The following is a 27,071-nucleotide window of genomic DNA, read 5'->3' as shown; positions in this document are numbered from 1 at the left end:
CTTCATGCCACACAGCACAACACACGGTGTAAAACAGTTTCAAGCACCGGGTGTTATGCTGGGGGAGGTCAGAGGATCTCTTTGATTTTATTTAAGTGAAATGACCTGCCTGTTGCAGCTGCCACCACAGCACTAACCATACTGTTTCCTGAGCAATAAAAAAAGACTGTTTAACTAGCCGATCAGCTATACAAAAAAACAATGAAGCAGTGCGTTCAGCTGCCCTGTTTATCAGCCCCTAAAATGTCCCTGTCCTCCTCCTCCAGCTGAGCGGCTCCTGTGCTGCAGCTGCCTATGTCTGGTCACTGGTGTGTGTGAGACTGAGTGTATGCACGGCTTGCTGTGTCCCAATGCCAAAATATATTTTTGATAGATCATCCGATCATGGTACAATCCCTCTATACTAATAGCAGGCACTTTACTTACTGAGATGTCAGACATCAGGACTCAACAACTCCGGAGGAACTCAGTTGCCCACACCCAGGCCAGTGGCCAACTGCCAAAATACCAGCCAGTTAAGCATCTGCAAAAGTAATTATGCTATCATACCTGCCTTTTTATTATTTATAATATTATGACGATTCAGTATTTGCATTTTTTTGCCTTGAAGACTACAAGGCAAAAAAATGCAAATACTGAATCACCATAATATTATAAGTAATAAAAAGGCAGATATTATAGCATAATTACTTTTGGAAATGCTTGGCTGGCTGGTATTTTGGAAGTTGGGCACTGGCCTGGGTGTGGGCACTTGTGTTCCTTCAGAGTTGAGTCCTGATGTCTGACATCTCAGTCTGTCTCCAGTCACTAAAGTTTGGTCCCTGACCGTCCCTCTCTCTCACTCAGCAGCAATTACAGTGACACACATGCCACATGGAAAAACTCACTCGGCAGGCAGTCAGGCACTCAGTCTTTCTGCAGCTCCCTCCTCTTCAGTAGTTCCCGCCAGCAGCCGATAAGATGACGCCCGATGTCACGCCTCTCTGTGTTTGAAGCCCACGATGCTCCTCCTCCCACACACAGCTCTTAGTGTGCGAGTGTCACATGACAGCTGGCTCTCGCACACTAAGAGCTGTGCTCCTTAAGAAGGCTATGGGCTGGCCTGTAGGTGGCGCTGCAGTCAATGCAGTTTTAAAGTGGAATGGGCTTTTGCCTATATTTCTATCTATCGCACTGCACAGCATGTGCGATAGATAGAAGTATTAGGCAAAAGACCATTCCACTTTCAGCCTAAATAATTAAAATCTTCAATTTTACATGGTTTTAGTAAAAACTGCAGTGGAGCCTGGAGGATTTTTTTATTAAAATCAGCAAAAAAAGGTTTAAAAATTTATTTTTATTTTTTTATTTCTCACTCTTTTTTTGTTTTTTTTTGTTCATCAGGGGTCAGAGTGTTCATCAGGGGTCAAGGGGGCTCACGTGCTCAAGTGCTCCTATAGAGGAGCCTCCACTGTATATATATATATATATATATATATATATATATATATATATATATCCTCCGTGTGTGTCTGCACTCACAATGCTGTATGGTCATCCACCAGGGTGCAAAGTCAATCAAGTACACAGTCTATATCCAATAAGGGACTGCACTCGCTGGATTTGGTTTAAAAAACCTTTATATCTTTATTATGGTAACGTTTCGGGGTTCACAGACCAGGAAGGGGTCTGTGAACCCCGAAACGTTACCATAATAAAGATATAAAGGTTTTTTAAACCAAATCCAGCGAGTGCAGTCCCTTATTGGATATAGACTATATATATGTATATATATATATACACATAAACACACATATATAAATGTATGCACACACATACATACACATATACACACACACAGACATATATACATACTAACACATATATACATAGGCACACAGACATATATACATACACACGCACACCGACATATATACATACACACACACACATATATATACATACACACATATATACATGCACACATATATACACCCACATATATACATACACACAAACATATATATACACATATACAGACACATAAATACATACACACACATACATACATATACACACAAGCCATGCATTACAGGCAACAAATATATTGCTGCTTTACATTTCCATTTTTACACTTTTTTTTTAATAAAAGCATACTATTGTGTTGATTGACCTATTTCTGCAACGGTATGGCGCTTTTGAGGCATCATGGCATGCAGTAAAATGTGTCTGTGGTTCTGTCACATCATTATAATGTAATTCACATGTCAGAGCTCAGAGGCATTCTTTAGAGCAACTCAAAACTGTTCATGTCAGAAGAATCAACAGTTTATCTGTATAGTTTATAGCTGAGCTACAACACTAAAAATAGTGCAAGTGTGCATACATGAGGGATTATGCACAAGTATAACAGACCCATTTTGGTTTAGAGGTTTTAGCTATTTAATTAGCATAAAAGTCCTGCAAATTGTATTGCATTTTTTTCTATCATAAACTACATTTTTGATAAAGGGATTTTTTGATTGTATTTAATGGGCATGGCAATTTTTAAAAAATTTTTTTATGACAAAATAGTCATGTAAAACCCGATGTATCAGGGAATCTCTGTTTTGGACACAACACACACACACATACATGCACATAAACACAATTGCACACATACATGCACACACACACATACATGCACACCAACACAATTGCACACATACATGCACACACACACTTACATGCACACAAACACAATTGCACACATACATGCACACACACACACATACCTGCACACAAACACAATTGCACACATACATGCACAACATTGCACACACACATACATACAGACGTACACACACATACATGCACACACACACACATACATACATACAAGCACACAAAACACACTTCCGCATATACACATACATGCATACACACACACTCAAACTCACACATAAATGCACACCCACACACATGGAGAGTGAAAAGATCTCAAAGCAGCTGAGCCAATAGGAAACGCCTTAACGTTCCATTACCTCTCACTATCTTGCATCAGATCAAGGTACATCCAAAGCAAGTTTCCAATATAAACCAATACATTTCACCAGAAACATGTCACCATATGTTAAAATAGGGGATACCAAGTTTTTATACAGGTATTTTTCATAACCTCCAATCTCAAGCTCCATATACCAGGATGTCAGCATCATGCAGGACAAACCCCCAATACAATGGTATTGTGCAAAATGTCCCAGCACAAGCTGCATTTATACCAGAGTGTTTCAGCATTTGCCAACATACTGTACGCCCCATATACACTGGTATTGGTCAAAATACATAGCATCAGTCAGGGTATCACAGATACCATATCCTTTGAAATTTTTAAGAATCTCTATCCACTGGTACCACATATACCTACGTGTGTCAGCAACACCTAGCACAGCCCTTTATACACTAGGAACAGCATCTCCCAGTACAAGTCCCATGTACACCAACAGCATGGGGACCTTACATAGCAGTATCTTTGTTTTCCAACGCATGTCCCATATTAACTGGAACCTATGAACAGTTTCTAAAATCAGGACCTTGTATATACACCAGTATAATTCATCTCTGCAAAGTATTTCCAGAGACACCCAAGTGTGTGCACACACATGCACATATATATGCACGTACTTACATGCACATGCATGCACACATATATGCACGCACACACATGCACAGACATGCAGACATATATGCACGCACACACATGCACATACATGCACACATATATGCACGCACACACATGCACATACATGCACACATATATGCACGCACACACATGCACAGACATGCAGACATATATGCACGCACACACATGCACATACATGCACACATATATGCACGCACACACATGCACATACATGCACACATATATGCACGCACACACATGCACAGACATGCAGACATATATGCACGCACACACATGCACATACATGCACACATATATGCACGCACACACATGCACATACATGCACACATATATGCACGCACACACATGCACATACATGCACACATATATGCACGCACACAGAGATAGCCTTCTTTAATATTCCTGTGCCGTGACTGCTGCCTCTTTCAATCTCACTGCAGAGTCCCTCCTGCTCAATTTCAATGAGATATCAGCTGGCACTGCTGCAGTGGAATCACCCTGCCTTCCCCTCACATTACATGACTGATGGCGGCACATTATTTTCTTACCCACATATTTCAGTGGAGCCGGTAGTTACATCTTTCACAGGCACTGCATCTACCTGCGGTATACGTCTCTCCTCTGGGCCAGTTCCCACAAGTCCCCACCGGCTCCAGCACCCTCTTTCAAAAGCCCATGCACAGTATTTGATAAAGCTTGTGCGAGGGAAATAAAATAAAAAATAAATTCGGAAAAAAAAAAAATCAAAGCATCTTAAAGGGACACTCAAGTAAAACTTAAATTTTCATGATGCAGATAGAGCAGCAGTTTTAAACAACTTTCCATTTTACCTCCATTAACAAAATGTGCACAGTATTTTTATATTTACAATCTACTACTCATTTGAAGTTCAGACAGAAGTGCTATTGCATTGTGTTTTTATCATTTAACCTACTGTATTTACAATCCCTTTAAGGCCATCTTTCCTAAGTCTCTCTCTCTCTCAAATATATATATTTATAAATTGTGAAATGTGTCAGGTGAAGTGTATGACTGTAACAGTTCAAGTATAAAACTTAAAGGGACATTAAACCCAAAAAAATTCTATCATGATTCAGATAGAAAATACAATTTTAAACAACATTCCAATTTACCTCTATTATCTAATTTGCTTCATTCTTTAGATATCTTTTGTTAAATAAATAACAGTGCACATGGGTAAACCAATCACAGGAGGCATCTATGTGCAGCCACCAATCAGAAGCTACTGAGCCTATCTAGATATGCTTTTGATGAAAGAATATCAAGATAATGAAGCAAATTAGATAATAGAAGTAAATTAGAAAGTTGTTTAAAATGGTATTCTCTATCTGAATCATGAAAGAAAAAATGTGGGTTTAATGTTCCTTTAAGATAAAGTCCAATACACTTACAGAGTTCCAGTGCACGGCTGCTGGGAGACTCCAATCCCAAATAAAAGTACAAAAAGAAAACGAAAATTTCAACAGCAGCTTAATTTTGAAATTATTTTTTGTGGCTAAATGTCATAGCATTATCACTACAACATACAACCTAAAGGTACAGTACATATTATTATTATTATACTTTATTTATAAAGCGCCAGCATATTCCGCAGCGCTGTCCAGGGGTACGATTAATTTAAATAAAACAATGATATAAAACTTGTAAGAGACAAGACAAAAGTTTACAAACACATACAGGAGGAATTGAGAGCCCTATTCCCATGGGAACTTACAGTCTGAGTTGTGTCCCTCTGAGACAGCCATGGATTGCCCAGATATGCCCACAAACCGCCCATACATGCCTGCCGACAGTCCAAACAAGCCCATAACCCCTCCCACTATCCACTCATGATCACAACCCCTTCAGAAATGATTTCACCAACTAAAGAGCTATGGCCTCCCTCAACCTGCTGAGTCCCTAAGACCTAGCCACAAATGTTGAGAGGTTTGTGATTTGCAGCATTTTGAAAAAACTAGGCTACAGAATTTTTACACAAAAACTCATCTAATCAATCATAAAGCTGGTTTAGGCAATTTACAAGATTTTGAGGAAAACTTAGGTTACAGTATTTGTTTTTCAGCTTTCCTAGGGAATGTGAGGCAAACACAGTTTTCACACAAAAGTAAGAAGTGTTTAATGTCCGTTTTAGTAATTAAATGCATTCAGTAGGTCTTTGTTCCAATAAATTGATTTAGAAGCCTGTGAACTCATGTTAAAAGAATCATTTTGCGTTTTTAATTAGAACAGGAAGTTTACTTTTGTTGACTAATCGACAAATAGATTGGGATCAGTCTGCTGAGTTTCACTGACAAAGAAGTTAAATACACTTGAAGTATTATCAGACTGTGTACAGTCCATTTCACTTCTCACAGATCAATTAGTTAATGAAAACTTTATTTGCCCTTCATTTCCTTAAGTGCTTTTTTTGTTTACCTATAATGAATTGTTTCTTGAAACATATTATCTGACATTATTGCTCATTGTTCATAGTAATGGATCAAAAACAAAATGGCTGCCAATATGGCTGAATTACTAAAGACCAATAGTAAACAATATTATAAGTTATTTGTAATGTTTACTGTTAAATGGATATTTAATTGTCAGTATTCTTAAATGTCATTAATAAAATCTTGTGGCTTGCGAAAACATTGACCTTTCACCCAGTCCTTAAGAGTTGCCGTATGGAAATACTAACTGTAGCTTGGTTGATTTCCTTTGTAAGACATTTGAATATATTTGAATAACTGCTGTTTAAATTACACTTAAAAGCTATAAGAAATAGATATTTCACAAGGTTTCAAGAAAATTTTGGAAGGAATTTTCAAAGACAAACGATAGGCAGCCAAAACAAAATTAACACGACAGCTAATTGATTCAGTTTTGATGATGACTGCCTAATGTTTTTTAAAGTAATGGTAAAAGTCAGCGATCTTGTAATTTACATCTAGATAGATTGATCATTAAAATGTTTATTGATGCAATTTTTTTTTAATGATCTTCATAAATATTTTAATCATATTATTCCTTTCTACTTACAGAAATGTTTCCCTCTCTCAGCCAATAATTTGCACAGTTTGCTGGTTTCAATGGTTTCGCTTTTGTTTTTTTACAAGCTCCTGTTCATAGGCGGCATTGTGCATGCACATCTTATTTCGCATGCGCAGACTGTCTAACGCACAGGGGCGCACATTTAGAGATATGTATGGTGGCACCGCTCTATATGTCACTACACTACAGAAAAAAAAATGCAAGGGGGAGTAGTAAACTACGATAAGCTTGGTGAGAATAAAAGTTTTTTTTATTACTGTAAAAAGTCATATTTAAAAAAAGCCTCACAGCAGTTTACTTAATTTTATGGATTGCAATGGAATGGGAATTTTTGTTTTGTCTAAACATTATTATAAACAATTAACAATTTTTTCTTGCAGCAATTTATAATTATTATTTTATAATTATTTATTTTTTAGCATCCAGTCTTTATTGCAATCATAAATATACATTCTGGGTCATATTAGAAGTGGCTCGAGCATAAACATCACAAGAAGTGAACTTTTTGCATGCGTCGAGTTGTGTGTGTATTACAAGTTGAAAAAAATTGAACATGCATGAAACGCGATGCACGCAAATTTGCAGGCTTTGCAATACTGCAACCTCATAGACATATTCTCCCCATAGACCTCAATGGAGAACGCAGAAGAAGAAAAAAATCTAACACCTATTGCCCGCAAGTTAACCCGACAGGAGTCAGATTCCACATTTCAATGTTCTTCAGATACAGGGATATGTTATTGTAAATATACAGTTTATTCATATATATATATATATATATATATATATATATATTTATATATATAAACGAATGGGGGGGAGGATGCTACACTAAATATAGTGGTCTGTAATTGACTCAGTCATTGACCCATACACTCGACAAACACTGAGAAGGAGAGTGGGGGGGGGGGGATGCCAGGGTATATAGTATCAATAGCCAATATCTCAAAGAAACAAAACAGGAATATCCCCAAAGGCACTCACTTAATTAGACTGAGGACGTTAAAGGAGGTTCACACTTAAAACATAACTTTTATTAAATTATACTTAAAGGATAAAGATATAGTACCAACAAGGTACTGAAATAAAAAAACAATTAAAATTAAACAAAATGTTCCCAAATAACACTCTGTGGCTCTGGTTAATGATACAAAAAAACAATCTAATATAACAAAATAAAGTAGTATAGTCACTATCGATCATAGGCTGCTGTAATACAAGTGTAGTTGGATAAAGAGGCCCACTGTGTAGTATTCAGCGGAAAAAAAAAGAAGATCCCTAGGCACGTACAGACTATTTTTTTATGAGACACCATAAAGGGGTGTGATTAGGAAATGGGCTTATTCTGAGTTTATTTCAGATCAGGGCAATATCCACTGCATAATTGATCGAAAAAATGATGATAAAGTCTCAAAGGACCCACAGTTAACAACAATTAATATAATACACTCCCAGAGATACACATCTCAGGCAAAACGCACGTCGGGCGTTCGCCTGTCTGTGTATCTCTGGGAGTGTATTATATTAATTGTGGCTATTTATTTATATAAAGTATATATATATATATATATATATATAAATATCTTTTTATAAATACATAAAACATTCTGCTATGTGCAGAACATTGGAATTTGAAATATTTCCCTTAAATACATGTTTTAATCTACTTGCAATGCACTTATATATGTCTACATATGTGTACATGTATTTATGTGTTTATATCTGTATATACCTGTATGTCTGTAAATACATATATACACATATAAATACATATGTACACACATAAATTTTTTTTTATATATATATATATATATATATATATATATATATATATATATATAAAAGTATTTAGTCAGCCACCAATTGTGCAAGTTCTCCCACTTAAGAAGATGAGAGAGTCCTGTAATTTTCATCATACGTATACCTCAACTATGAGAGACAAAATGTGGAAACAAATCCAGACAATCACATTTTTGTTTTGTTTTGCGAGGATGCGGTAATTATTCTAGTGTAAACCCAATGCGCACAAACACCCAAATTAAGGCCCTTTTCGCTTGCGCATAACTGTCAGTGCTCCACTTGTAATCTGGCCCTTAATTAGTCATTTATACTGTATGGGTAAGGTTCCTTTAAAGAATTCCAACATCAAGCTATCATTTTTTATTTTATTTTTTATTTTATGATTCGGATATAGGGGCCGATTTATGAAGATGCGGTCGGACATGCTAGCAGGGGGTGTCAATAATCCCGATCGTATCTTTTTGGAATGATTGTTGTCCGCCGCCTCAGTGGTGGCGGATGAGTTAGGGAGCAGCTCACGTGGAAACAACTGCATTTGCAGCTACATAAATCAGCCCCATAGTATGCAGTTTTAAACAACATTCTAATTTTCTTATATTATCAATTTTTCTACATTCTCTTGGTATCTTTTGTTGAAAAGCAGGGACGTATGCTTAGGAGCCAGCCCATTTCTGGAGCACTCTATAGCAGCAGTTTTGCAAGAATGTTCTCCATTTACAAGATCACTAGATGGCAGCACTATTTCCTGCCATGTAGTGCTCCAGATTCCTACTTAGGTATCTCTTCAATACAGAATGATTGGAACAAAGCAAATTTGATAAAAATAAGTAAATTTGAAACTTTTAAAAAAAATAGTATGTTCTATCTGAATCACAAAAGAACATTTTTGGGTTTCATATCCCTTAAGTTATTTAAACAGGCAATAAACACCTTGTAATTACAAGACATTTCAGTTGTTGCTATATATTAACATATCAGCAAAGTTTAAACATTCTTCAAACCAATTAACATTGTGTTTGCAGAAATTGTTTTCCAAGAGCCAAACTCCACCTACCACTTGACTCATTTTGAGGAGCCAATCTGGCATGACAAGGTTACCCATGGTAGTTCTTATTTGTTAAAGCTAGTCAGGGACAGATGTGTAGCAGGGTTAGCCTTAAAGTGATGGTATATCCTAGCATTTAAAAAACGCTAGGATTTATCATCACTTAAAATAAAGACCACCATCATTCATCAGTTTAAAAAAAACTAATGAAAAGGTGCCTTTATTTCTCCACAGCTTTACTGCTAAGCTTAGCGGCTCTGGCGACCCATAGCACTGCTCATTTTTTCAGTGAGGTAAACAAACGCTAGGATTTACCATCACTAAAAATAAAGTGATCAAACAAGTAAAAAAGGGTGCTAAACTCACCCTTTCTGTGCCGTTGCACAGCGCTAAACTCAGCGGCTCTGGCTGGCCACATCGATCTCCTTCAATGAGGTGACATTTGCACCTCTGAACCAATAGCCATGCGTGTCAACTGACAGGTTTCTGTATGCACGCAATAGGAGGTGCTAGAGGCACATCATTGGTAGAAGATCTATGTGCCGCGGGCAGCCGGAGTCGCTGAGTTTAGCTCTGTGCAACGGCACAGAAAGGGTGTGTTTAGCACCCTTTTTTACTTGTTTAATCACTTTATTTTTAGTGATTGTAAATGTTAGCGTTTGTTAAACGCTTGGATTTACCATCACTTTAAATTACTTGGAAAAGGGACAAAATAAACAATGAAAGTATATTGCAAATGTGTTTTACTATACATAACATATTTAATGACAATCCTCCAGATTTCAATCACTGTATTTAAATTTAGCTAAACAGGTTTCCTATGTTATTTGGAATTCTAATCTGTGCACCAATTGCTATGTACATCTTTTTTTTTAATTCAGAAAATATAACATGTATGTCCTCTTATTGTAAACTAGGAGACACAATGCCAAAGAAATCTCCTTATCCATTGGATAATAAGTAGCACCTGCAGAATGATTGTCTCTCCTGGTGTAACATGCTCTGAATTTGTCTTCATTACTAGGTCTGGACGATTGCCTTCAACAGTACATTAAAAATTTTGAGAGGGAGAAGATTAATGGGGAGCAGCTACTACATATTACTCACCAGGAACTAGAAGAACTGGGTGTGACTCGAATTGGGCACCAGGAATTGATTTTGGAAGCAGTTGATCTGCTGTGCGCTTTGGTGAGACAACTGTTTGTTTTTTTATATATTTTTCCAAGGCGGAAAAAAGTGATTCTCAATTTTGTGTATGTCAGGAAAAAAATATGTTTTGCTTAGAGATTTTGTGTATATATATTTTTTTTTTACAAGCTCTTCTTGACAATTATTTGCTACATTTTCTTCATACAATATCTAATCTTTTTTTGTAAAGAACATGTGCCAGATGGCTTTAAAATATGAACAATTACAAAAGAAGTAATTGCGTAATTATTCTTGCTGTGCCAAGCTATCTTTGTTTATATACAAATCATGCATTCTATAAAGACTGAGGCTCTTGCGTGCCTAAAAGTCCACTGTCTGAAATAATATGAGCAAGTCAGAAGAACTAGGAAAATATTTAAAGGCCAAATAAACAATTTATGTAAGGAAAAGCACGCAAAGTCATTTAGATATGATTGTGTTAATGGTCAAAGACTGGAGCCACTGACCTACATTCATTGCAGTATGCTGTGACTGCTAGCATTCGTTTTTGGATGAATGCACATTCGTCACGAAAATGGGATTTTCGTTTTTTAAAATGAAAACGAAAATCTGAATGAATGCACCAAGTAAAACAAAATTAAACTACTGATGAAATTCGTCAGTATTCATTCATTTCCTTTATTTTTTTTAAGGGTTTAATACGCTGGAGAGCGCGCTGACCCAACCCTCTTGTTGCCAGAACCCCAGCAGCGCTAACAGGAAAGTAAGTGCAGGTCCTGGGAACTGAGAGCATTAAGCCAGGTGTTAGCGCGGCCGGGGCTCTGGCAAGAAGAGGATCGGGCTAGCGAGCTCTCCAGAGAGTGTTAAGGTAAGTATTTGTAGCTACAGGTCAACTTTTGACCTGTAGCTTCTAAACATTTATAATTTTTTAACAAAAACGAATGTCTAAAAAAAAAACTAAAACCAAATAGTGCAGGCAATGAATATTCAGGGAAACTGCATATCTCTACTAGCTAGTAGCTCACAACCTATCAGAGATAGTGGCCACTGTATTCAGGGTTCTGTCCCCAGGACCTTTTTTATGGATGCACCAGTGGGGTATTTAGGGTTTGTGCTGCCCTAGGCACTCAAAATGTTGCAGCCCCCCCCAGCCCCCACCCCCTAAGGTGTGAAAAAAAATTAAATTACACCCTAACCAAAAAAGATTATAGTCAGAAAAGCCCTACTTTTTTTTACTATAATCTTTTTTGGTTAGGGTGTAATTTGACTTTTTTTTCATGTCATTTCAAAAGTAAATGTTGACCAGGCTTGCAGAATACTTGCATACACCCAGGTGGTTTGAGTTAGCATGTGTGCACAGTTACCCAATTTTATTTTATGATTCAGATAAAACATACAATTTTCCAATTTACTTCTATTATTCTAATTTGATTTATTCTCTTGGTATCCTTTGTTGAAGAAACAGCAATGAACATGGGTGAACCAATAACATGAGGTATATATGTGCAGCTGCTCCTTAGCCTACTTAGGTATGCTTCTCAAAAAAGGATACCAAGAGAACAAAGTAAAGTAGATAATAGAAGTAAAGAAAGGTTAAAATTGCATGTTCTACCTGATTCATGAAAGTTTAATTTTGACTTTATTGTCCCTTTAACAAAGTGAAAATAAATAAAAATGAATACAACTTGCATTTTACTGTGTATATGGGGTAGATATATCAAATGACGGGCTGTCATGATCCGCTGTAGCGAATCATGTCCACCCGACATCGATAAATGCAGACAGCATATGCTGTCAGCATTTAACATTGCACAAGCATTTCTAGTGACATGCTTGTGCAATTCCGTCCCCTGCAGATTTCCGGCCAATCTTATGGCCGCTGCTTCTTAACTTATGTTTCCGGCGAGCCTAAAGGATTGCGCGGAAACAGCAGCATACGCTGCATAATAAATCTACCCCTATGTCTCTCCTGAAATGTAGAGGAGATAAAGAACTTATGAATCATCATTTCCTTTTACAAAACCTTCAGAACGTCCTCCTAGATCTGACTGATGCTGCAATTGCCTCTTGTAGGTCACTTTATGTACCTGATAAATAAGATAGAAAGAATAGTTGTGAATGTCTTTATGTTTGAATTGAATTATGTTTTTTGGTTTATGTTCTGTTTGTATTGGATAAATAGTTTGTCTTTTGTCTTATGACGTTAAGTCTCATTTTATATTATTGAAAACTTATGAACAACGTATGGGTTATATTATATGCGTGCAAACAGGGTTGCAAAAGAACAGTAGTTTATTTCATGAGATATGTGCAATATATTAATGAATATGATTATGCACCTATACTTTGCAGTTTGCCTGTGCACTGATAACAAATAATATTTATTTTTTTTTGACATGTGACGTGATTTTTTATGCAAACAAATACTTTGTAACATATATAAATATATTTGGAGCACTATTTTAATGGTCTTTGCAATTTAAAGCAACTTTAAACACACAAAATGTTTAATTATATGTAGTAAAAAAACAATATATATCAGACATAATACTGCTATATCTTACCCAGTAATCTATCGTGACGGTTCCTGATTGGCTGCAACAGGAAAGGAAAAAGCTAGGTTACAAAATGGCGGCACGCATTGCTTTGTGGACACTAAACATTTACACTTTTTTCCAATATTTAAACAACTAATATAATTTTAAAAACATATCTATTTTATCCTCAGGCCAATCTTTGCTGTGAATATCTAGCTTTTAATGTCCCTTTAAAATTTAAAGTAACAGGTTTAGTTGTAATGAATATTACAGCCTTTGCCTTACACCTTGTTTGCCATCTATCCATAAACCTCTAGGTTATTAGCTCTTTTAACCCAATAAATAATTGACAAAATATATAGCTCTTTGAGGCCACTGTCAAGTAAACTACTATTGTAACATTTGAGTCCTTGTAGGCCATTTCTTACCGGGTCAACATGTTCATTTGCCAGACGTCAATCAGACTTGTTCCTTTAGCATAGCAGCCTCCGACTTTACTTTTTCTATCTATTAACGCTTACCCTTCTAACTACACTATACCGCCATATCCATTGGGAGAGTACTCACTCAACCATTTTGATAGGCCAATTGTGTTGTTGTTCAAAAATCATCTACATTGATTGGTTGATTGGTAGATCCCGATATACCTATTAGGCACCCCTGATCTAAACAGTTACCTTTTTGTTAGTGTCAACTGAAATGGACATTGTATTGTAAAATTGGTTTCCCATTAATTTGTTCCAGATGGCCTGTATAGGAAATTGCTCCTTTAGTTTTAATTTTGTAAATTAAATACCTATATTTTGCTTATTGAAGCCTCGATCCATTTTTTGCAAGAACATGCCCATTTCAACGGGCAGTAAGAGCAGTAATCTTATCTTTCTATGGGCCAGATTACGAGTGGAGCGCTACAAGGGGTTTATCGCCGGTGCTTGCGCTCGTCGGGCTTACCGCTGGTATTACGAGTTGAAAGAAACACGATCACTTGAGCACAATCACGATTTATGCTAGAATGATTACTGAGACTTCAGAGCTCTGGTTAACTGATTTGCAAAACTAAAAAGTTGTGCAAAACACATAAAAAATACATTACAAAGTATAGTAGTTACACTCATAATAACACTATCTAATAAAAATTATTTCAAAAAAATATTGCACACAAAAGTTATTAGGGCTCAAAGATAGGAGGTCTCAGGTATAAGGAAAAAAAAGGCAGGCAAAGGGCTTTAAAGGTATACATGTGAAAAGATTTATATGTTTATCTATATATATATATATATATATATATATATATGTGTACATATGAATTTATTATGTGTATATATGTATTTACAGACATATATACAAATACAAACACATAAATCCATATGTACAAATATATAGACATATATGTAGGTGCATTGGAGCCCATTGCAGTTAAGTAGATGAAAACATGAAAAAGCATATTTATGCAATATTAAAATTTAATAAAGTGTTATACTGTGTATTTGCTGTAAATATTTCACATTCCAATGTTCTGCAAATAGCAGAATATGTTTTATGTACTTATAAATAGAATTAACGCTGTGGAATCTGCTGGCGCTCTACAAATAACCGATAATATTAATAAAAAATACTAAATATCTGTATATATCTATACCTATATATAATCATCTATAAATATAGGTATAGATCTATATTTTTTTTTAAAAAAACATATATGTAGAAATATTTCGTTGTAAATAAATAAATAGAACATATTACGTTATGTGAAGAACATTGGAATGTGAAATATTCATATTTTCATGTCAGGTTAGCGCACGTGAGAATATGTGATCGGGTTTGAGTGAGAGTGGGGTGTTTTTTCAACTTTTTTTTTCCATTGACTTCTATGGGGGAATACGTGAACGCTCACACAATATTCTAAGTTTGGCTTTTTGCGCTTGTCGGGTTAGAGATAGGAGCACAAAAAATAAAAATAGTAGTAGCTATCTCTCCTACCCCCCTAGAAACTTGACCTGTTTGTTGCCTATGGTTTACATACTTTTTCCATTGAGAATGCTGCAGTATATGGTGGTTTCAACATATAAAATTATATTTTTAAATAACAAAATAAAGGTAAAGTACTTATATATAAACAATTTAATACAATCCAGCGGGTAAGATAGAGCATTGGGAATATATTAAAGCTTTAAAGCAGAGTAAAATACAGCGTCTCTTAAAATTTAAACAGTTAAGGAACAGAAAGGTCAAAAATCAAATGTGCATGATTGCATTTCAATTTTAAATAGAAGCATTTTTGCAATATACTTCCATTAGCAAAAATGCTTCTTCTAAAAGTTATGATTTTTCCTGCAGCATACGCACATATGCCTAGCACCAGTATTCAAACACCACAGAGTCAGCAGAAGCATCTTCAGAAGCAACTACACACCACCAGCAGCTCTCTGAGAAGGTTGAATAATAGTGCACAGGCCCTCACAGGATATGTGCGTATGCCACAGAAAAACACTTTTGCTAATGGAAAAATATTGCAAAAAATGCTTCTATTTCAAATTGAAATTCACCCATGTACATTTAACTTTTTACTTTTCTATACATTTAAATTACAGGAAAAGGTGACAAAATAAATAATGAAAGTATATAGTGATGTTGCATTTTATATTACAATCTCAACCTGTTTAATGTGTTTCTAAAGTCATTTTTTTAAACCATGCATCAGACAATATTCAATGCTTTGGAAAATATCTACATACAAAATAAAGGTTTTAAAGGGACATTAAACACTAAATAAATGCTAGATATAATGATGCATTCAAAGAAAGGATTAGTCTGAGAATAACATGTAGATTTATTTTTTAAACTTTCATTAGCTGTTTAAATATTGACAAAATAAGGGTAAAGTTTTAATGTCTATAAAACAATGGGAGCTGCCATGTTGTAACTTAGGTTACCTTCTCTGCTGTGGCCAATTAGAGACAGTTAAAAATAGGTCACTAGAGTGTACAGCCAATGGCTGTGTGGAATATTCTGCACTTCCATTTCTAACAGGAACTGAAAAGCTCACAACTTCAGGACTGCACTCCTGCATTTTTGTGGGCAATGGAAAAGCACAATTTTAATTATTATTATTATTATTATTATCGGTTATTTGTAGAGCGCCAACAGATTCCGCAGCGCTATTAACAAAGGCGGAGTACAAAAAAAAACAGTTATAGGGATCAAATGGGTAGAGGGCCCTGCCAAGAGTTGCATTGTTGTAGTCAGCTCTTGAGAAGGTGATCAACAAACAGCTGGACTCTTAAGCTTACATGCTAGGGGGGTTCAGGGGATAGCAATGGAGGAGAGGAACTGGTATAAAGTAAGGTTAGCGTAGGTTGTATGCATCCCTGAACAGTAGAGTCTTTAGGGAGCACTTGAAGCTTTTAAAACTAGAAGAGAGTCTTGTGGAGCGAGGCAGAGAGTTCCACAAGATGGGAGCCAGTCTGGAGAAGTCCTGTAAACGGGAGTGTGATGAGGTGACAAGAGAGGAGGAGAGTAGGAGGTCTTGAGCAGAGCAAAGGGGACGGGAAGGAGAGTATCTGGAGACAAGATCTGAGATATAGGGGGGAGCAGTGCAGTTGAGGGCTTTGTATGTCAGAGTGAGAATTTTGTGTTTGATCCTAGAGGCAAGAGGAAGCCAGTGAAGAGATTGGCAGAGAGGTGCAGCAGATGAAGAGCGACTTGTAAGTTAGATGAGTCTGGCAGAGGCATTCATTAAGGATTGTAAAGGAGCTAGGCGGTAGGTGGGGAGACCAGAGAGGACAGAGTTGCAGTAATCGAGGCGGGAGAGGATGAGAGAGTGGATTAAAATCTTAGTTGTGTCTTGTGTAAGGAAGTGTCTAATTTTAGAGATGTTTTTAAGGTGGAAGCGGCAGGCTTTAGCCAAAGACTGAATGTGAGGAGTGAAAGAAAGATCTGAGTCAAATGTGACCCCGAGACATCGGGCATGCGGGGTGGGGTAATGATGGAGTTGTCGACAGTTATAGAGAGATTGGGGGTGGAGAGTTTTGAAGAAGGGGGGAAAATAAGGAGCTCCGTTTTGGAGAGATTTAGCTTGAGGTAGTGAGAGGACATCCAGTTGGAGATGTGAGAAAGACAGTTAGTGACACGGGTTAGCAAGGAATGAGAAAGGTCTGGTGCAGAGAAGTAGATTTGAGTGTCGTCGGCATACAAATGATATTGTAAACCATGGGACTTTATTAGGGAACCTAGTGATGACGTGTAGATTGAGAAGAGAAGGGGACCGAGGACAGAGCCTTGCGGTACTCCGACAGAAAGTGGTGACTGGGCAGAGGAAGCCCCAGAGAAGGCTACACTAAAGGAACGGTTTGACAGGTAGGAAGAGAACCACGAGAGGGCTGAGTCACATATGCCGAAGGATTGGAGGGTTTGGAGCAAGAGAGGGTGGTCAACAGTGTCAAAGGCTGCGGACAGATCAAGGAGAATAAGCAGAGAGAAGTGGCCTTTTGATTTTGCTGTAAGTAGGTCGTTGGTAACCTTAACAATTGCTGTTTCTGTGGAGTGATAGGGACGAAATCCAGATTGCAATGGGTCAAGGAGGGAGTTTATTGTAAGGAAATGGGAAAGGCGTGCATAAACTAGTTTTTCGAGAAGCTTTGATGCAAGAGGGAGGAGGGAAATAGGGCGGTAGTTGGATGGGGAGGTAGGATCAAGGGAAGGTTTTTTGAGGATAGGTGTGACCAGTGCATGTTTCAGCGATGAGGGAAATATACCGGTGCTGAAGGAGAGGTTGAAAGTGTGTGTGAGTATAGGGGTAAGGGTGGCAGAGAGGGAGGGGAGTAGCTGTGAGGGGATAGGGTCAAGGGGACAGGTAGTGAGGTGAGAGCGCAGTATAAGTGCCGAAACGTCTTCCTCAGTAACAGAGGAGAATGAGCTAAGTTTAAGGTTATGTGGGTTGTGGTTGATTGAGAGCATTTGAGGGGGTGAGGGAATAGAATTATGTTGAGAGCTGATTTCATTTCTGATGGAGTTGATTTTGTTATTGAAGTGGTTGGCAAAGTCTTGAGCTGACAGAGAAGTTGTATTAGGAGGTGGGGGAGGGCGGAGAAGAGTATTGAAAGTGGAGAACAAACGTTTTGGGTTTGAAGAAAGATTAGAGATAAGAGTAGAGAAGTAATGTTGCTTATGGAAATTAAGGGCAGAGTAGTAGGAGTTCAAGATAAATTTGTAGTGTTGAAAATCAGCTGAACGCCTAGATTTTCTCCAGTGCCGCTCAGCAGTACGGGAACATCTGCGTAGGTATCGCGTCAGTGGAGTATGCCAGGGCTGAGGATGAGTGTTTGATTTCCGAGCTATGGTAAGAGGGGCGAGATTGTCAAGGACGGATGTAAGGGTGGAATTATAGTGGCAGATAGATTGGTCAGGGCATGAAAAGGAGGAGAAGGATGAGAGGAGAGGTTTGATGGAATTAGAAAGCTGTTGTTGATCTAATGACGTAATGCTTCTGTGAAGTTTGGTGTGAGGAGCAGAAGGAGGGAGAGTTGTAGGGAGGGATGATATGTTGCAAGTAAGGAGATGGTGGTCAGAAAGAGGAAAGGGGGAGTTTGTGAAGTTTGAGAGGGTGCATCAATAGCTAAAGATCAGGTCAAGGGAGTGACCATCTTTGTGAGTGGGAGAATCAGTCCATTGTGACAAACCAAAAGAGGAAGTGAGTTGCAGAAGTTGTTTTGCAGAGGAGGCAGTGGGGTTGTCAAGAGGGATGTTGAAGTCACCAAGAATGAGGGAAGGGGTGTCTGAGGAAAGGAAATAAGGTAGCCATGCAGCCAAGTGATCTAGAAATTTAGTTGAGGAGCCAGGAGGACGGTATATGACTGCGACACGTATAGAAAGAGGAGAGAATACGCGAATCATGTGGGTTTCAAATGAAGAAAATGTGAGGGAAGAGATGGGGTGTATTTGTTGAAAGGTGCAATGAAAGGAAAGTAAAATACCAACACCACTTCCTTGTCTATTACCAGACCTAGGAGTGTGGCTGAAGTGGAGACCCCCATGTGACAGAGCAGCAGTGGATGCTGTGTCTAGGGGAGAGAGCCAGGTTTCTGTTAGGGCCAGAAGGTTGAGGGAGCGGGAGATAAAGAGGTCATGTATAGAAGTGAGTTTGTTGCAAACAGAGCAAGAGTTCCAAAGTGCACAAGTGAAAGGGGAAGTGGCTTTTGATGCAAGATGAATGTGAGTAAGGTTGTCAGAGTTTTGTTTTTTGAGTCTGTGGGATGGTACACATGGATGTGCACGGCTAGGCAGTTGTTGGGGACCAGGATTAGGGGAGATGTCGCCAGCAGTTAGTAGAAGCAAGAGGGAGAGTAACATAAGATGAGATACAGATTTGCAGTAGTGAGACTGCTTTTGAGACAAGGTGCAGGGGGGAGAGAGAGTGTTTAGGAATAGGTAAAGTTCATGAGTACAAAAGTAATGTGAGTTTAAGAGAGATGGGCTAATAAACAGTGAAGGTGGAGAGGGAGAAGGAGTAATTGAGTAATGTAGTTTGTTATAGAGACAGAAGGCAGCAAAAAGGAATAAGAAGATATTAGGCATTTTTACAAAAGAGGGAACCAGCTAAACACATAAGACACAGTAGTACAGTAGCAATTGGATTTGAAAACAGTAAGGTATATCAAACATATCAAAAGTACTTGCCTTGTGTCTTGCCCCTTTCCCAATCCTTGTTCAATTCTTGTATATTTCTATTGCTATATTGCTAATGCCTCACTTATAAAATGTTCACTTTGAAAATTTTAAGATTTTAATTACAGGAAAGCAGGCAAAACTATCAAAGCGCTGCAAAGTGTTTCACTTTTAATTAAACATTTTGCGGTAAATTACGCCTCAGTGTGCGTTGCCTTGTGCTCAGACCAGTGGGCCAGATTTTGTGAGCGGCCCAGCATTGAAACAGTTAGAGATAGATTACAAATGGAGAGCTAATTTATTGCACGCCCGTGAACGGACAAATTCATCCATTCACGGGCGCACAATAAATAACCAGCCAATACAAGTGGCTGGTTATTGCTACCACAAGCTCACAGTAGCAAGTAGCGCTACGGAAATTAACCATAGATCATATCTCTGGTTAATTTTCAAAATGTGCCCCAATTGCGCCCAAACTTAAGTGTTAGGTTCCTTTTTGAATAAAAAAATGTAGCATCTTTTATTTTTTTTTTAAATAAATGGACAAAGCAGATTTTAGGGATTAAAGTGTGAGCGTGTGGGGTGTTAGAAAAAAACCCGCACTGTAAAGTGCCTTTACATAGCGGTCTATGGAGAACTGTGTGTTCTCTATAAATATATATGTATATGCTTATATACATATATATTTTTTTGTTAATTTGCATATATATAAACACATAAATATATATATATGTATATATTCATACACATATATATTTTACATTTTCTGCCCATCGCTGTGTAACTTACCCACTTCGCTGTGCTTAGGTTTTGTTCCGTGTATGACGGCATCAGAGCAAGGCTCCCATAGGAGCCTATGGAAGCGCGCTCTCATGAGTGCAAAGCTTCCATGCAATGCGAACACGAGGTTGTGTTCACATTGCGGGTCACCACTAATATCAGCGCACAATTGCATGCCCTGGTAATACGAGTGAAGCGCAAATATTGTGCTAGCGAAAGGGTAATTTTGCGCTCCACTCGTAATCTCCATTGCATTGTGTAGTGTTTACTAACTATAGGGTGTGGTTCACTAATTAACTGTTTCACTGCTGGGCCACTCACAAAGTCTGGCCTTAGAGAGAACAGTAGCTCAGACCCTCACTAAGTATAGCGCACAATCTGGTATCCAACTGAATCTTAATTCAGCTGACATTTTTTTTAGCGCACCCTATACTTTTATTGAAAAACATGTTTTAACATTTATTTAAAGGTATATGTTATATGACAAGGTGTTGTACACAAATATGCTAAAAGCATAGTGTTAGTCTAACCTAAAAGCATGCTGTGGGCACACAAAAGAGTGCTGGCTATCCTGTGTGTTGTGTTTAATATTTGTATGTGATGTTTCCTATTGGGCTTTGCATCCAAGCTTGTCTGGGGTTTACTGCCTGAGTCAAGGTTTGCAAACTCCCACAGCTGGGAGATTTGCCATTGGCATGGGATGTATACCTACTCCGGTTTCAGCGTGCAGTCCACTAACAGGTTTTGTATGTGCCTAAAAGAAATGAAAAATAGCTGTGACACCCTTGGTTGGTCTCAGTGAAGCTAACGTATGTGGCTATAAATATCGACCCAGGTGAGAAAAGACCTTGCTGCAGCTTCATTTCAATTGAGGCGCATATAAAAATGTTAATTGAATATAACCATATAAATGAAATAGCTCCTGTTTTGTGTATCATTCATTACAGTTAGCTTGACAGTATGCTGTAATGACACTTTTGTAGAACCACTGATCATGTTTTGCATGGGTTTTTTTTTTTTGTTTTTTTTATGATCGCTACTTAAATTTTACAGTCTATAGTCTATACAGTTGGATTAACTTAATCATAATGCTCCCTAAAGGATTTTCCTGCTGATGTTTGCCTACTGGATGATAAAAGGACTATCCTCATTTGTGCAGTAATGCATCGTATAGACTCTGAGAGTCAGAGCAAGACTATCATGTATGCACGGCAGGAGCCAGTTCACATACAGTAGTCCTGCTTGCTTTATGTTTTATATATATCATTTCCTAAGATTCAAGCATCAGGATGATCCTTGCATTGTGGCCCCATTAAAGATAAGGGCTTGGCTGATGAGTTTTACAATGAGCTACATCACCCCTTTGGTTACCAGCTACCCTCATCAAAATATAATTTGACCATCAGGTAATGGGCAGTGGTAGATGGGACCACAGCTTATATTCCTGGTGCTGGAACACCTCTAAGTCATATGCCCACAACATCAGAACTCTCACCCTGCAGTTTCTTACAGCAACATACTTTACAGCTTTAGATACTTAATGCCCTCCCCCTACTATTTCATAGAGGCAGCTGCTGCTTTAAATTTTCACAGAGCACACACCAGGCTTTGAAAAATTGCCTATATAAAGGTTACATTCAGGAACTCTAATTCAAACGAAAAATTTATTTTATGATTCAAGTAAAGCATGCAAAGTTTGAACAAATTTCCAGTTTACTTCTATTAGCAAATGTGCTTCATTCCTTTGATATCTATTGTTGAAGGAGCAGCAAAACACTAGTAGGATCTAACTGAACACAGTGTGTAAGCCAATGGCTAGAGTCAAAAGTGTGCATCCACCAATCAGTAGCTAGCTCCAAGCAGTGCATGCTTGTTCCTGAGCCTACCTATGTATTTTTTTCAACAAAAGATTACAATGAAGCAAAAAGAAGATAAATGGACAGTTGTTTAAAATTGCATATGCTATATGAATGATGAAAATGTTAATTTGACTTTATGGTCGGAATCATAAAAATGGAGGAATTATCTACATTACCAAAATAGTAACTTCAGCAAAACATACAATCATAAGCAAGATATAATTATCAGAACATGCATTTTCCAGACAACAAACATCAAACATGCTTCAGGTAAGCCTTTCTCAAGGATTATCATTGAAAATGCACCGTCTGATGGTTTTATATTAGAGTAATGAAATAAATGTTAGAATTGTATATCATAGTAATTAAATAAATGATTGACTTTTAAAACATTTTTGATGGACTGTATGTTCTATTGAACCTGTCAGTAACATAGCTACATCTGACCTCTTATTATACTCATGCCAGATACATTGCCCTGAAGCCTCATGCCCACACCTCACCTTATATAAGATAATAGCAATTGCCCTGCAGTCCTTGACAATATACTTCAGCAAACCTCAGATCAGAGCCATGCTCCATTGCACTTTTTCACCCATATAAGCATATCACAACTTAGACCAGAGCCTTGGCCCTGGGGTCCCTGTCAGGCGCATGTCCACATCAGACCCCAGACTAGTCCCCTGTCTCTGCAGCACCTCCAAGGCAAATGCCCACATCACAATCCAAATCATACTTCAGATCCCTCCAGTCTCCTAGCTAGATAAAGGTGTTTTAATCTCATTTAAAACACAGGATTTATATATGTTTCTCCATTTCCTTATCCATACTATTTGTTGCCTCCCAACCTTCACAATATTTACAGCAAATTTTCATACAATATTTTAGACTTCAATGTATTTGTATTTTTTAGCATATAAAATGCAATGAACTATCATGCATGTCAGCCGCTCTGGAATCAATCCGGGATGTAACCCAACTGCTAGCGTGAATTGAAAGCACACGCTAGCACACTGAGAAATATCCAGGACGTGACCCACTCAGGAAGCAGATTAGAAGATAACAAAAATGAATATTGTTCCAGAATGCAGGAAAGCCACAAAGGATAAAACGTCCCTTTAAGTAGTACAAAGAACAAAAAGGAAATGCTCTTACTTTGAAGCTTCTGAAAAAGGTCCTCTTTAGCAGGCTTGTAAAACAAAGGAAAAGTTCTCTTTTGCAGCTTGTAAAAGTATAATGTCCCTTTAAGCAGGTTTATAACAAACAGAAAGGCAAAGTTCTCTTTTGCAGCTTGTAAAAGTAAATGTCCCTTTTAAGCAGGTGTATAACAAACAGAAAGGCAAAGTTCTCTTTTGCAGCTTGTAAAAGTATAATGTCCCTTTAAGCAGGTTTATAACAAACAGAAAGGCAAAGTTCTCTTTTGCAGCTTGTAAAAGTAAATGTCCCTTTTAAGCAGGTGTATAACAAACAGAAAGGCAAAGTTCTCTTTTGCAGCTTGTAAAAGTAAATGTCCCTTTTAAGCAGGTGTATAACAAACAGAAAGGCAAAGTTCTCTTTTGCAGCTTGTAAAAGTAAAATGTCCCTTTAAGCAGGTCTTGTTTAACAAAGAATAGGTTTAAAGGTAAAGGCCAAAGCAAGGTCAGGCAGGCAGAAGTCGGCATCCAAATATCAGCAAAAGGGTAATAGCTACAGGCAAGGTCAGGCAGGCAGAAGTCAATGTCCAAATATCAGCAAGTAGGGATTAGGCAAGAGGCTTGGTCAGGCAGGCAGAAGTCGGTACACAGAAGAATAAAACTGATATGGTACTCACAATCCAGGGAAACAAACAAACGGGCCCAGATTCAGATCTCCCGCCGAGATTTAAAGGGCAGGAGCGTAACCGTCATCAGAGGGGTGTGAGAGAAAGCGTCATGTTGCTAAGCAACATGACGTCAGAGACACAGAGGAGTTCCGGGAGCCGCGGCGACACGGCGATGAACGGAAGCGCTCATGACAGCACCCCCTCCTCAAGGGCCCCTCCGGGGGACAGGACCAGGTCTATCAGGATGAGTCTTGTGGAAGGTCTTGACCAATATTGGAGCATTTACTTGATGAGCAGGTTCCCAAGAACGTTCCGTGACTGGATAACCCTTCCAATGAATGAGATAATACAATTTCTTGCCCCGCAATTTGGAATCTAGAATATGGCTGATCTCAAACTCAGGATGTCCATGCACCAATAACGGTGGAGGTTTAGAAAAAGGCTTAGAATACCTGTTAATCATCACAGGTTTTAAAAGAGAAACATGGAATACCGGATGGACTTTGAGAGACTTGGGTAAAGCTACCCGATAAGCAGTGGAACATACCTGACCCAGTATTCGGAAAGGACCCACATATCGTGGTCCCAATTTGTTAGAAGGTTGTTTCAGGCGAAGAAATCGAGAGGAAATCCAAACTTTATCACCAGGGCGATATTTGGGAGCCTTTTTCCGTCGAAGATCCGAAAAGAACTTGTAACGTCTAGAAGTTACAGAAAGAATACGATGTATCTTCTGCCAATGTCGAGTTAATCTTCGGGCTGTAAGATCAGAAGCAGGATTCACTGTGGAGGAAGTATGCAAAGGGAACGTCCTAGGCTGATATCCGTAAGCTGCATGAAAAGGAGAAGTCTGAAGGGAGGAATTGTACCGGGCATTATGGGCCAATTCAGCCAAAGGAAGGTAAGAAGTCCAGTTAGAATGATAATGATCCACATAATGTCTAAGATATGTTTCAAGACACTGGTTTACTCTTTCAGTCTGACCATTCGATTGTGGGTGGTGAGAAGTAGAGAGAGATATAGTAGTACCAAAATGTTTACAAAGTGACCTCCAAAATCGAGAAACGAATTGTACCCCTCTATCTGAAACAATATCAAGAGGAAATCCATGGATTCTTACAATATGTAGAATAAAAAGTTCAGAGAGTCTTTTGGCAGATGGTAATCCTGGCAAGGGTACAAAATGAGCCGTCTTAGTGAACCTGTCGACCACCACCCAGATAGTATTGTTCCCAGTGGACAAGGGAAGATCGGTAATAAAGTCCATGGATACATGAGTCCAAGGCTGGTGAGGTATAGGCAATGGTTGGAGTAATCCTGAAGGAAGTTGGCGTGGAGTTTTGTTCATGGCACATTGTGTGCATACTGAGACGTAATCCTTCACATCTTGAGAGAGTGTAGGCCACCAGACATGTTGTTTGAGGTTTCGAGTGGTAATACTGATGCCAGGATGTCCAGAAAGGGGACTATCATGAGCCCAAAATAAAATCTTGGAACGAAGGCGTTCAGGAACAAAGAGTAAACCATTGGGAGGTTTACAGGACAAAGGAAGACGCTCTTGAGCGGACTGTAATTCTTGTAACCAAGAAGTTGTTAACTGGGCAATGACTTCATGAGGTTGGAGAATGGTACCAGACTCAGGAACTGGGGTATCTTGAAATTGTCTGGAAAGTGCGTCTGCTTTAATATTTTTTGAACCAGGTATGTAAGACAAATTATAGTGAAACCGAGAGAAGAATAAGGACCAGCGTGCTTGCCTGGAATTTAGTCGTTTGGCTGTTTGGAGATACAGAAGGTTCTTATGATCAGTAAGTATAGTAAATGGCAAAGAAGTACCTTCCAGCCAATGTCTCCATTCATCCAATGCCATCTTGATGGCAAGCAACTCTTTATTCCCTACGTCATAGTTAAATTCGGAAGGAGTGAATTTTTTAGAGAAAAAAGCAACAGGATGAATCCTTCCAGTCTCTGGTATTCGTTGAGACAGAACCGCTCCAGCAGCAACAGAGGAAGCATCCACCTCCAGAATAAATTGAAACTCAGGATTTGGATGACGAAGGATAGGAGCTGAGGAAAAAGCTTCTTTGAGAGATTCAAAAGCTTCTATAGCCTCAGACGGCCATACTTTACAGTTTTGTCCTTTTCTTGTGAGAGAAGTAAGAGGAGAAGTAATAGTAGCAAAATTCTTGATGAACTTTCTGTAATAATTGGCGAAGCCTAGGAAACGTTGTAAAGCCTTCAAAGAATCAGGTCTAGGCCAATCCAAAATGGCAGAAAGTTTAGTAGGGTCCATTTCGAATCCAGATGCCGATATTACATAACCCAGAAAGGGTATGATTTTTTGATGGAAAGAACATTTCTCCAGTTTAGCAAACAGATGGAATTCTCTTAGACGTTGAAGTACTTTCTTGACGTGGTGCACATGATCTTGGTGGTTCTGAGAAAAAATTAAGATGTCGTCCAGGTATATGATAACAAAAATATTCAAAAAATCACGAAAGATCTCATTTACAAAATGCTGGAAAACCGCCGGAGCATTGCATAGCCCAAAGGGCATGACCAAATATTCATAATGCCCAAATCGAGTGTTAAAGGCAGTCTTCCACTCATCTCCTTTGCGTATACGGATCAAGTTGTATGCACCACGTAGGTCGAGTTTGGTGAAAATGGTGGCTCCCTGAAGATAAGTAAAAAGTTCAGGAATAAGGGGCAGAGGATAACTGTT

At 38.2% G+C, this 27,071-nt stretch overlaps 1 protein-coding gene across 1 annotated transcript in view; it reads left to right on the top strand.

Annotated features, from left to right (window-relative positions):
• Window positions 1-10,452: 10,452 nt before the first annotated feature.
• The window catches only part of LOC128660873 (connector enhancer of kinase suppressor of ras 2-like), a 957,001-nt gene continuing 940,382 nt past the window's right edge, over window positions 10,453-27,071 (top strand). Inside the window, exons 1-2 of the mRNA XM_053714957.1 lie at window positions 10,453-10,465; window positions 10,582-10,745. Coding sequence (XP_053570932.1) covers window positions 10,453-10,465; window positions 10,582-10,745 — 177 coding nt within the window. The remainder of the gene's footprint in view (window positions 10,466-10,581; window positions 10,746-27,071) is intronic.

The sequence above is a fragment of the Bombina bombina genome, chromosome 1 (genome assembly GCF_027579735.1).
Source record: "Bombina bombina isolate aBomBom1 chromosome 1, aBomBom1.pri, whole genome shotgun sequence".
NCBI lineage: Eukaryota > Metazoa > Chordata > Amphibia > Anura > Bombinatoridae > Bombina > Bombina bombina.
Note: the sequence above shows the minus strand (reverse complement) of the source record. Positions and strands in the feature narration are given on the sequence as shown.